General features: G+C 37.6%; 1 protein-coding gene across 7 annotated transcripts in view; it reads left to right on the forward strand.

The window, feature by feature from the left end:
• The window catches only part of LOC117407272 (syntaxin-binding protein 5-like), a 157,990-nt gene that overhangs the window by 11,352 nt on the left and 132,584 nt on the right, over positions 1-14,054 (forward strand). For all 7 annotated transcript variants that reach the window (XM_034012075.3, XM_034012078.3, XM_034012081.3 and 4 more), the window contains exon 2: positions 3,993-4,090. In XM_034012075.3, the coding sequence (XP_033867966.1) occupies positions 3,993-4,090 (98 nt within the window). The remainder of the gene's footprint in view (positions 1-3,992; positions 4,091-14,054) is intronic.

Raw genomic sequence — 14,054 nt, forward strand, 5'->3', positions numbered from 1 at the left:
ATGGTTACCTACCAGGAACTGCTCAACAGTGCTTGGTTGTCACATAGTAATGATTTAAAAACAGAAATATCTTGGGGTCTATTCAGTGGATCTAAATGACGGTGAATCTGAATAATGCAATTGTTTAAATCATTAAAAGAATGGAATTTTGCCATCTATGACAGTCTGTGTAAGTCTCTTTAGTAATTTAAAGTAAGTAAAATGACTGGTTTGTTCCTGCAGTATTTTAATATTTAAACACAGATGGTATTTAGATCTGCCATTGCTTAGATCAATTTAATAGACCCCTTAGCTGTTAAAGCACAATTAAATTGCATAGCTGAACATGTTACTGTAATGCTTGGATTTTAAAGGAACAATAATGAAAAATGGTTATGATTCTGTTCCTCAAGCCTACCCCAGTTCCAAATAGTTGCAACCCATCAACTCTGTGTGAGAATACAAAGCGTGTGAAAGGACCTGGACAGCTATGTCCACAAGATTTGCGTCATCTAGAATTTTAAGATTGCGACAGCATTTAAAAAAAAACCGAAAAAAAACCCATATGAACATAATTTAGATCTTTTATTTAAAATCATGTAATCAAAGAAACTACACAATGATATCGGAAAAGTCTACCGGAAGCCACAATAGTAGTACAGCAAGTATATGGAAAACTACAAATCCATTTGTAACTCAATATGTTAACGTAACATTATTCAGCAGGTTTCATTCGACTATGAAGCAAAAAAGATTTCATTGTATAGGGTGATGCTAAACTTTTGGCCATAGCTGTAGATCCCAGACCAGGTGCACAATACTTCATCTTGTAACTTACGAGTCCCTCTCTGTTAATTTGCCCATATTTGTATTTACCTGAATCGGTAGTTCATGACCTTGAGCTCCCCTAGCTCACAGGTTGGAGTGATACATAAATCAGAGGTTAATATGAAGCAGATTCTTTTTAGCTGGAAGGATAATGAGTAGCTTATTTGTCACCCTCATTGTTACATCTCCCACTTCATGCTCAAAGGCCACATGCAAGGCTAAAGCAAGCATGAAAACAGCCCCATGCAGGGCATAGCTAGGAAAAGAGGCTACAGAAAACAGTGGACTTAATAGTAGGTCATAAAACAGCTCCCTAAATAAAAAAGTATAGTCTGTGACCTTAATTAGCAGTAGGTTGACTAATAATAACAGGACTGCTTTATTTTAAAACCTCAGTATTGTGTATATTAGGCTAATTAGTGATGTGATGGGTTTTGATTTACTTGATAAGTGAATTATTTGGATTTTGGTTCTGGGTTGTTTATTTGTGGTTCTTTATGTTTCTTGGTTTTCTCCTGCTTCACAGAGACAAAACACCAAAGAAAAGCATATCGCTTTACAAAGTCATCTGCCTGGATATGTATGAAATGATGTAATACAAATTGGAACACTGAGCAAAGATAAGCTGAACTTTTGTGTTTATTTCTGCTCTTTTCATCAATAATATCCAAGGTGTTATTTACCAAATGAGTACCAGTATATACCATCACAATGTTAAGGGACCATGTAGATATGTTTAACACAGCTGTATAGTGTACAGCTACAGCCAAAAGTTTAGCATCCCCCTAGAATTTTAGGATTGAGACATAATTAAAAAAGAAAAAGAAAATAATTTAGATCTTTTATTTTATTTAACGTTAACAAATAGATTACAAAATGATATTGCAAAAGTGTACCGGAAACCATAATAGTAGTACTTAGTATTTTCCAGTGCATTTCATTGTGTTTTAAGACTTCCTTAATCCCCTCGGACATGGACTGTCCTGTCAGACCCCAAACATTCTCAATAGGAGATCCGGCGAATTTCCCGGCCAGAATTGCAGTGGCGTGAGACTATTGTCTTCTAACCATTTTTTCACTTCTTTGACTCGATGGCAAAGGGCTCTGTCATCTTGGAAGTAGAAATCACCATTTGGAAAATGGTTCTGTGCTGTAGGGAGGTGGGCTTGGAATGTTTTCAGGTACCAGTCCTTGTTCATAGCTGCCCTGTTGAGTAGAATGAGTCGGGATCCTGTACATTTGGCAGGAAATATCCCCAGCTCGGGACAGTTTCCGGATGCTTCGTTGTGGGGATGATACAGTCTGGCTTGTATCTTTCTCCTGGCACGCAGTGCTGACTTTAGGGCATCCAGACCTGGGAGCAGCTTTACAGCTTCCAGCTGATCCTTGGTACTGTACCTTGGCTGGCATAACCTCTGTTGGCTATCTGACGACCGCTAGAACCTGCAATGATGGCTGAGTGTGTTTCCCCATGGCTTGCTCGAAACTTACAAAATCTGAGTAAAAATCATGCTTCTGTAGCTTAAATGTACTCGTTACCACTTATTATTGTCATCTTTTGATTACTTCCAATTGAGTAGCATGTGCCAAGAATTTCCTTTTTTCAGAAATCGTGTGCTTTCATATTAGATTTCGAAATGTCATATTTTTCCATTTTTGTCAGTTTTTCGTTAAGCATATCAAAAACTACAAAGCAGTATGTCATTTAATATGTTAATGTATAATACATTAACATTATTTAGCAGTTTTCATTCGACTTTACTAAGCACAATTAGATAATTCTAGGGTAATGCAAAACCTTTGGCCACAGCTGTAGATTCTCTCTTTATATCTCTATCGAAATGTAATTTTCCCTCAAAAATGTGTGTACAGTAGTCCCTCACTGAACCAGACATGTCAGGAGAGAGACAGGTTGTCCGAAATAATGAGGTGTCACTGCATGGAATTTAGAATCAGGGATTCATAACTGGGGAGCATGGATTTTTTTTGAAGGGGGAATGCTCATTTTCAATACCGTGTGGAACATTTTACTGTAGATGTCGGTGTAATACATTTAAATGGTACAGGTGTTCATGTAGTGATGCAGCCTCTCTGTGAACAGGTACAGGTGTTTATATTGTGACACAGCATCTGTGTGAACAGGGACAAGCATACCTTATATTCTAGGAACCAATTTGAAGAAAGTGTTGTACATTTTTAGTTGGTTGTACCAATTTATTAAATTTTTCATTTTGGTGTTATTCTGTGTTCCACAAGGGTTATTTATCCTAATGTTTCTAACTTCCATGTGGTATTGAAAAAAAGAAATCCTGAGCCCTGGTTCTGAAAAAAAACAGCTCCTTCATTAAAATTGCTTTTCCCGGATTTAAAATCTTAATGACTCATTGCAAAAAGATTATAACCTGTTTGTGTTCGGTTTGAATTAAAAATAAGGAGCTGCCTTTTTTTTACATTATCAATTAAACAGAATCATAGTCTCAATCAAGTTACAATCAACACTTTTCCAAGAGTTCAATTGAGTCGGCTAAAAAAAAAAAGATGAAAACGAAGAGTCCCAAGTATTCAGTACTGTAGTCAAATTAAATGAATACCTAGCGCACTTTTTTCTCATGTGTAGCCTACGTGTTTGTTCCTGTGCCAGTCAGCTGGTGTTAAACTACCAATATATACTGACGCTGGTAGAAGCATGTGGTACTCACAAGGCAGTCTAGAGCAGCAAAAACAATATTCCTCAGCCAGAAAAATAGTTTCATCAGCCCAGCCAGCGCCCTTGACGAAAAACTTAACACCAGGACACAATCACAATTTCCACAATTGGTTCAGGCCACTGGGATAGCCTTTCTGAAACTGGGACTGTCCCGGCCAAACTGGGATGTTTAGTAGCTAACATGGTAGTTTTGTGCTGAATTCATTCTTTAAACATTCCCAAACATGTGCATAGTTCAACACAGTCCAGCATTGGCTTAATTTGCCATTTTTTCACTTTTATTTATGAATCTTAATTTATTGAGAAAAAGTGATGGGTAATCAATGCCCCAGTTTGAAGTTAAAGCCAACAGTTGATATTGTTCCAGTCTTTCTTCAATAATATCAGAATATTGTTCTTAATAAAATAATGGAAGACTAACAAAGCTTTTGGCTTCCTTCAGCAATAATTCAAAATATGAATTTCCATTTTGTTTCAGACGGTACGTCATGGCTTCCCATATCAGCCCACTGCCTTGGCTTTCGACCCAGTGCAAAAAATCGTGGCCATTGGAACAAGAACAGGAGGTGTACGAATGTATCCTTTCACATTATTTGTTATTTTCAGAATGGCCTGCTAAAGCAACAAGAATTAATCCAAAAGGTTGGATTTCTTCTCAAGGTAAGAAGTGTACATTTCCTAAAAAAGTTTTTTTTTCCCTCACAGACACAGCTCCAGAGACAAGAGTACCGCTTGCTTTCATTTTGCCTGACATTTATCTTAATGCAACCTGAGAGGTGTGCGTTTAGGTTTTGGGGGTGTTAAGTACTGGTAATCCATCACTGGCAAGGCTGGCAACTTAACATTCATAGCTGAAAATTGTATAAAACAGAGGAGAATACGATTCTAGCAAGTGGTTCAACCCTCTCAATCTGCAAAGGCGTGAAGTGGTTTTTGTGTTGCTCTAAAGCTGTTAAAGGAGTGTATTACATAACAAAATAGCTTAGGATTTATGGCATGCTGATATTTCCTTTTTTCTAATTTCCTTTTTTAAATATTTGCCATGATAGAAAGACACAGATCATTCTGTATTTGTCTTCTATTGAATACTCAATACAGTAAGTTTTTGTGAAGGAGGTCAACACTAATTGACATTAATTACAGTTTCATAGCAGGGGTGACTACAGTAATTACATGTAAATATATAAGGCCCTATGTACTGTATCATAGTGTTTTCCTTTGTATGTAGGTATTTTCATTTTATCAAGTCACAATCTATTATATTTTGTTTTCATTGTATTTGCTTCTTTTGGTTTTGGTTTACAATAAAAATACATTTAAAGCCAAATAAAGCCAAATTAAAGTACTAACTCACTCTCAATATATTTCTAGTTTGTAGCCTGTGTTTACTCGCTGCTCAAATTAAGATTGCAAATGCTGCATTAAGATGGAGATCATGTTATGTCAATCATGTTATGGCAGATGCTATTCGTTGGCTTGCAACAGACTAGCATACATGTCTTAAATGCTTTAAATCTTGAAATGAAAGTATTATTTACATCAACATTTCCTGTCACTGATTCATTTCACTCCCCACCACTCTCGCAAGCGCTGTAATATGGATACAGTGCCTTGCATAAGTAGTCACCCCCCTTGGACTTTTTCACATTTTGTATTGTTACCTGGAATAAAAATGGATTTAATTGGGATTTTTACCATTTGATTTACACAACATACTTAACACTTTGAAGGTGCAAAATATTTTTTATTGTGACACAAAAGTTAATTAAACAAAAAAAAAGACATTTGTTGGTTGCATAAGTATTCACCCCCCTGAGTCAATACTTGGTAGAAGCACCTTTGGCAGCAATTACAGCTGTGAGTCTTTTTGGGTAAGTCTCTACCAGCTTTGCACATCTGGATCCTGCAATTTTTGCCCATTCTTCTTGGCAAAATTGCTCAAGCTCTGTCAAGTTGGATGGGGACCGTTGGTGAACAGCAATTTTCAAGTCTTGCCACAGATTCTCAACAGGATTGAGGTCTGGACTTTGACTGGGCCATTCTAAGACATTCAGGTTCTTGTTTTTAAACCACTCCAGTGTAGCTTTGGCTGTGTGTTTAGGGTCATTGTCCTGCTGGAAGGTGAACCTACGCCCCAGTCCCAGGTCTCTTGCAGACTGAAACAGGTTTTCCTCTAGAATTTCCCCGTATTTGGCTCCATCCATCTTGCCCTCAATCCTGACCAGTTTCCCAGTCCCTGCCGATGAAAAGCATCCCCATAACATGATCCTGCCACCACCATGCTTCACCTTGGGGATGGTGTTCTCAGGGTGATGAGCAGTGTTGGCTTTGCGCCACACATAGCGTTTTGCGCTAAGGCCAAAAAGTTCAATTTTGGTCTCATCAGACCAGAGAACCTTTTTCCACATGTTTGCTGTGTCTCCCACATGCCGCAAAATCCAAACGGGATTTGATATGGGTTTTTTTCAGCAATGGCTTTCTTCTTGCCACTCTACCATAAAGCCTAGCTTTGTGGAGCGTCCGGGTTATAGTTGTCCCATGGACGGTTTCTCCCATCTCAGCTGTGGATCTCTCCAGCTCCTTCAGAGTTACCATTGGCCTCTTGGTTGCTTCTCTGACTAATGCCCTCCTTACCTGGTCACTGAGTTTTGGGGGATGGCCTTCTCTAGGCAGAGTCGCGGTTGTGCCATAGTCTTTCCATTTTTTAATAATGGATTTAACAGTGCTCCAGGGTAAGTTCAAAGTTTGGGATATTTTTTTATAACCCAACCCTGATTGGTGCTTCTCCAGAACTTTATCCCGGACTTGTTTTGATAGCTCCTTGGTCTTCATGATGCTGTTTGTTTAGATATGCTCTCTAACAAACTCTGGGGCCTTCCGGAAACAAGTGTATTTAATCTGAGATCATGTGACACTTTAATTGCACACAGGTGGACTCCATTCAACTAATGATGTGACTTCTGAAGGCAATCGGTTGCACCAGAGCTTATTTAGGGGTGTCACAGCAAAGGGGGTAAATACTTATGCAATCAAGACTTTTCAGTTTTTTATTTGTAAATAATTTTGAAAAATATGTAGATTTTTTTCCCTACTTCGACATTATGAACAATTTTGTGTAGATCAGTGACATAAAATCCTAATTAAATCCATTTTAATTCCAGGTTGTAACACTACAAAATGTGGAAAAGTCCAAGGGGGGGTGAATACTTATACAAGGCATTATAAATAAAAAATAACATCACCGACAATGTCACAGAATTTTGACATGGCATACAAATCAAGTGTGACATGCTAACATACAGTACCTGTGCTGTTACAGACTGATTTTTTATGTCCATGATTCACTGTACATTTTGGTAACTATAATCTATAGTAATATTTTAAATGAAATTTGTATTTCTTATTATCCGTCCATCAAATGCATTTTTAGACAATTTTAATCTGGTTTACCAGTTTGTAAACACTGCTTGGTGTTTGTATTATAACCAGTCGCTTTTCAATGAGCGTTATTTTGGAAATGTCTGTGCAGAGCTGGCAAGCTAAGTTCCCATTTATTTAATGCAGCATAAATACCGTAGACCTATCACTTTCCATACCTCTCATTCTACACAATGCATTTTTTTTTATATTTGGGCTGTTTTTCTTTGGTAAGTTTGTTAAAGTATTATAATAACCCTAACATTATTTTATGAAAGAGGCATGGAAATACATATATATTTGTTTTCATTTGCAGCTTTTTACTTTCATCTGCACTATTGAATGTTAGTAATAGTTCCATTCCGCTGGTAACAAGGGTGTGGGTCAGATTTAATCCTTTTGCAATTATTTGTAGAGCAATAAAATAGTAATTCATTCTAACAATGTTACTTATTTGAAAGTGAAACTGGAAGGCAATATTCTATTTGTGTTTGATGTACAGTATTATTTATGATGTTATTATATTGTTGCTTTTGTAAAGTTTATGTATTTAATAAGTGGTAAAACCAAGCTTTTACGTTTGTATTAAATCAAGACATACTGTATGACAGTATAGAATACAAGAAGAAAAACATGTATTTTCTGATTTCATCATGTTTAAGTTCTTGATATTCTGCATCAAATATTTACATTTCTGCATCAAATATTTACATTTCTGCATCAAATATTTACATTCGATTTATTTCTGTCAGTGTCACAAATCTGAGTTGTTTATAGTTCCATTGAACATGTCTGGTCAACCCCTTCGACTTGCTAGCAGCTGAAAACAATTTCAAGAATTTAATATTTCTATTTTCTCCCCTGCTAGAGCAGAAGGAGACATGGTTAAAAACAACAACAACAACAACAACAAAAAGGTCTTATTACTCCACCAGCATAGAGCAGAAAAAAGCTGTTAAGCTTTTATTCTTACATTTTGCCACTTTGAGGTTTTGTAGAAATTAGATGTACTCAATGGTATACACAACGGTATTCAAAATGATACTAACAATACATATGTTGGCTTTTAGTGAAACATGGTCTTTAATTTGTTCCTTTTAGCCATCATTCCAAGGGTTCTCATTGGTTCAATACTAAGATTGAATCAAATATAATTACTTATAGATGTACAGTATCTCACTATTAAAGGCACCTCAACACAACATAAGCCACCCAGGACAAGCTTAACACAAGCTCTGAAAGGACATTCCCCTATGCCAACACACCAGTCAAATGGTGCCGCCCCCCCACCCCCACACACACACATATGGCGCCAACCCCACACCCATTGGCAGACCTGTATAATTCTAGTTATTTTCATCACAGTATAGTATTTTATATCAGTATAACCAAGGCCGTAGTCAGCTGTGAGGCACTCGAGGCACGTGCCTCGGTTAAAATCATACTAATAATTATTTATTTAGATCCTTTTACACATTGCTTTGCCACAAATGAAAATGCATTTCATCCCTTTTTGCATTTGAAATGGGATACTTGAAAGTGTATTTCAGACAGTGCGTGATTGACACTGGTAGTTGAGTTGAGGGTTGTGTCGAGTTCATAGGGCTGCAATTTGCAAGGAGCCTCGCAGCTGGCCAATCACATTAATAGATATCAAATGCATATTCATGAGTATAAATCCGAACACAGCCAAACAGCCTATCAAATCAACGGGTCAGCCCAAAATCTCACGCTACTACCCTCATTGGTTATGATGTGCTTATGCAGCTAAACTTGCTCGCTCAGCACATTGTTTTCTGAAACAAACAAAAAAAACATCCATTACAATTCTAAAACCAATAAGAAACATAAAACTTTTGTCAGCCCACAAAGGTGCAGTTGCCTTAGCCCGGCTTGACATTTTCTTGAATCTTTTTTTTTTTTCTTTAAGTTCCCGGCTGGGTCAACAGGGGGCACTATCCCACCGCTGTCACCATATGTGGTAACTAGCAAACCCAGACTCAGAAACTGCAGTTTAAAGTACTTCTGTACACTCTTATTAATTCACAAAACAAAATTTCACACAAAACACTTCTAAATACACAAAGTACCTTTGCCCACAGAGGCTATACACCGGCAGGTGGCCCTCATTCTATTAGAGCCAGATGTTTCCCATCCTGGTTCTAATTACAAACCTCAAGGCATTCTGGGTGATGTAGTCCTTTATCACACCCTTGACTACATTTTCCCTCTCTCCTCCCCCTACTCTATTATTTTTTTATTGCATTTTTTATTCATACCATGTTCTTTTTCTGTAGCACTCCAGTTATATCTCCAATATAGCAGAGCACAACATAATGACATCATCAGTGTATTGTAGCAGTTTGCATTGAATGATTTTCTGTTGCATAACTGAACGTCGTTGCGTTTCAGATAGTTTCATAGTAAGGTAACAAACCATGTTTGCGTGATCATTTTTGCATTACAATTATTTATCTCAGGTCATGTATCAATGAAACATACCTGAAAAATCTGCAAATCAACCTGGGGATTCTTTCACTTTACCAGTAATACAAAATTCCCAAAGAATAAGTTTGGTTTATTTTATCTTCTTACCATTGTTATCTATACCTGTCTCTACCTGGCTTTGAACTTGTCTGGAGAATTCTAACTGCCTAGGATTGAACAGACTTACCTGTTCCCTTCAAATAATATGTAATTCTTCAGACAAATCAGGTCAGTTTCATTATTACAAACCAGCAGGAAATGTAGAGCTGTAAAGATGTTTTTCCAGAATCAATTTTTTAACGCTAGCAATATATTTTTGTCTAAGGTGTGAGACCGAGCTGCCTGCGTCATAAAACCCATGTTGAGCATGTGTATCTATTACGTACCTGCAGCTTATTGAAAGAGAGTGATGTTGCCAGTCATTCAGATAAACAGTTCACAGATCTGTTTTTAGTTGCTGTTTTTAGACTGACTAACTGACTGGTGTTATTGGGGACCTTTATAAATACAAATGCTATATACATTTTTTTTTAATTTTAATTTTATTTTTTAGGCGTACTTTATATGTAGCACCTGCGAGGGGCACTCGTTTTTTTTTGATCGGGGGGTGGATTCAGTCAGGCAGAATACCAGAAGGAAATAAACTAAGAGCACAACAATATGCAGAGCAATGAACATCGTTTTATAAAATACAGGTGGTTAATTATATTTAACAAATAGGACAAGTCTAGAATACACAGTCATGGCATGGGGGTTGCACTGTTCAATAAAAACAATACATGGTTAATTATAATTAAAAACAAAGTGCAGTGCTGCTCAAGACAATCGGAGATGGGGCTTACAAAAAACAACAATAAAACCAATACTTTAAAAAACTCCCCGTCTCCAGCACGCCTCTAAAACCCGCCAAACACAAACAAGGTGAATTCCTTCTTTGCGCCTGCTGGCTTTTCATCCAACCTCCTCTCCAGACAAACCCGGGTTCACAGCACAACGACAAAATCCAATCTCTCGAATGGATGAAATCAGGAACTCTTATACCGGGTGCTCAGCTTCTTCAAATTATTCAATTAGCACTTATGGGGGCTGAGAACAGGAGAGCATTAACGTGCCAGTGAAATCTGTGCAAATGTACACAAAGTAACGTGCCAAAATAAACGTGCTCATAAAAAAGTGATCAAATAAAAACAAACGAACATTAAATCAAATGTGGATAAATCAAAACGTGAATATACTACAGCAACAAAATCAAACGTGCCTAAATAAAGTGACGTGGGCCACACCGTTACATATACATTTTCTAGTGCACAATAATAGAGGAAAAAAGGCATTTAAAATTCTAATAAAGGATAATTAATTAGCAAATAACAGATGCATATCAGGGAATAGCACTCTCGTTTAAATCATTTTAAGTATGCAGAATGTGTTGTGTTGTGTGGAATTGCAGTTGAATTAGAATAGTGTGTGTTTGTGAACAGAAACAATGCGTCCTTTGTGTCACAATAAAGTACATTCGGTTACTGTACCACCTTGAAGAATGCCATGCAATCATTACTAAGTTAAAGGGTTACAGGAACCCCTTTTTGCAATTGCTTTACCTTTGCTATAGCCAGTGCTCTATGTATTCATGATTGTTTTGTTTATTCACACTCTGGGACAATTTTAACGGGAGAAATGTGAGCTTTAAATTAGGCTATGGATTTATCTGTGTTTTGTTACAATACAATAGATGTTTTTTCTTTTTTTTACCAGAGAATAAGTCTGTACTGAGTGTGGTAAGAACATAGAATCAATGTTTTATTAACAAGATGTGTAAATGTGATGCTAAGCATACGCTTGGTTACTGGAGCAGCCTTTTTTTCTCTCTTTTTTTGTATAGCTCTATACCCAATAGCCTTGTAATAGGGTGCTGCTTTGATTTAATTAGGTTTGTATCTGCAGTGCACAGGGAGGAGTGTTGCAGCCCTGCTTTCCCTGCCATTTCTTTCTCTCTGTGATGGCTATTTGCAATCACGTCACGCACAGGCTGCACTGCAGCTCCTTGTTCCCTTCCAGCTAATATCCTAATCATGTGCTTCTTTACTACACACCCCTTCCATCCCCATATTAGCAGGAGGAGATTTCTAAAAGCAGTCAACATGCCAAAAATAACCTCTGATCTCCAGTTATATATTGCCCAGTGCTGCTATATTCAGCTGCTATAAAAAAAAAGCTACTGGGCTTCTACAAGGGGGTGCCCCTATGTCTCAGTCAGTAGTCACAAAGCTGTTCAAATTAATTTTGACTACGCAATCTGCATGTCAAAATAACAACACAGAAAGCACAATCTGGCATATATTTCATTTAACAGATAATACCATTGCCTTTGTAAATGAAACTCATCTAATTGCACACGACTAACCATGTTTAAGAGATTAAAGGGAGTAGTGGGGTTCTGAAAAATATGGCATTATACGTCCCCATGTGTTACTACAACTGTTTAATTAATGTACGTGTAATCTGTCTTTCGTTGTTAACAACCTGACAACTTTTTACTCTTAAATTTTGATGTCTGTTTCAAAGCTATTTTCAAAATGGCCGCTCTGGTGCACTGAGTTTTGAGATCTGAATCACTGCAGGAAAAACAAAACAAAACAAAAAAAAAACGTAACAACAAGTACTCAGGCTTTTCTTTTCCATGCCATATAATGGATCGTTATTGCTGTGTTACCTGCTTGACAATGTGGGCAATAATCCTTACACTATCAGTGCACTAGAGCGGCCATTTTGAAAACAGCTTTGAAACAGACTTTAAAGGTATAAGTGTAAAAAGTTGTCTGGCTGTTAACAATGAAAATAAAAATGACAGGTACATTATTGAAACAGTTGTATCAACACATGGGGACGTGTAACAACATAGGTTTCAGAACCCTGCTATTAATCTTTATTGAAGACTGCTGTGTGTACAGCAGGGCGATTCAAAAGTCACTTGACCAGTACAGAGATATACTGGGGAAGAAGCATGCACTGTGGAGCAATTAAATGACAGATACAGTATCAGCAGCAGATCTGGGGGGAAGAAGATAACATGGTTGACCTTATACTGTAGGGGGAACTATAATAACATTATTTCCGTAGCAGATTGACCTGGATGCTATACAACTGCCCTGCAAATAATTCACAATGATATATATGCTTTCTGCTTGGGTAATATTATCCCAAAGATACAAACTGTTACAGAATTAAATATCAAATAGATATGATATGTCAGTGCCCTCTATACATAATTTATAATATATATATATATATATATATATATATATATACAGACGTGCTCAAATTTGTTGGTACCCCTCCACAAAAAACGAAGAATGCACGATTTTCTCTGAAATAACTTGAAACTGACAAAAGTAATTGGCATACGCCATTATTTATTCCATATTTAATAGAAATCAGACTTTGCTTTTGATTTTTTATTCAACATAATATTGTAAATAAGAAAACAAATGAAAATGGCATGGACAAAAATGATGGGACCGCTAACCTAATATTTTGTTGCACAACCTTTAGAGGCAATCACTGCAATCAAACGTTTTCTGTAGCTCTCAATTAGACTTCTGCACCTGTTAACAGGTAGTTTGGCCCACTCTTCCTGAGCAAACTGCTCCAGCTGTCTCAGGTTTGATGGGTGCCTTCTCCAGACTGCAAGTTTCAGCTCTTTCCATAGATGTTCGATAGGATTCAGATCAGGACTCATAGAAGGCCACTTCAGAATAGCCCAATGTTTTGTTCTTATCCATTCTTGGGTGCTTTTAGCTGTGTGTTTTGAGTCATTATCCTGTTGGAGGACCCATGACCTGCAACTGAGACAGAGCTTTCTGACACTGGGCAGTACGTTTCGCTCCAGAATGCCTTGATAGTCTTGAGATTTCATTGTGCCCTGCACAGATTCAAGGCACCCTGTGCCAGGCGCAGCAAAGCAGCCCCAAAACACAACCGAGCCTCCTCCATGTTTCACTGTAGGTATGGTGTTCTTTTCTTTGAAAGCTTCATTTTTTCGTCTGTGAACATAGAGCTGATGTGACTTGTCAAAAAGCTCCAGTTTTGACTCCAGTTCTGTCCAAAGGACATTCTCCCAGAAGGATTGTGGCTTGTCAATATGCATTTTAGCAAATTCCAGTCTGGCTTTTTTATGTTTTTCTTTCAAAAGTGGAGTCCTCCTGGGTCTTCTTCCATGGAGCCCACTTTCGCTCAAAAAGCGACGGATGGTGCGATCAGAAACTGACGTACCTTCACCTTGGAGTTCAGCTTGTATCTCTTTGGCAGTTATCCTTGGGTCTTTTTCTACCATTCGCACTATCCTTCTGTTCACTCTGGGGTCGATTTTCCTCTTGCGGCCGCACCCAGGGAGGTTGGCTACAGTTCCATGGACCTTAAACTTCTTAATAATATTTGCAACTGTTGTCACAGGAACATCAAGCTGCTTGGAGATGGTCTTGTAGCCTTTACCTTTACCATGCTCGTCTATTATTTTCTTTCTGATCTCGTCAGACAACTCTCTCCTTTGCTTTCTCTGGTCCATGTTCAGTGTGGTGCACACAATGGTACCAAACAGCACAGTGACTACTTTTCTCCATTTAAATAGGCTGAATGACTG

The sequence above is a fragment of the Acipenser ruthenus genome, chromosome 8 (assembly GCF_902713425.1).
Source record: "Acipenser ruthenus chromosome 8, fAciRut3.2 maternal haplotype, whole genome shotgun sequence".
Classification (NCBI taxonomy): Eukaryota; Metazoa; Chordata; class Actinopteri; order Acipenseriformes; family Acipenseridae; genus Acipenser; species Acipenser ruthenus.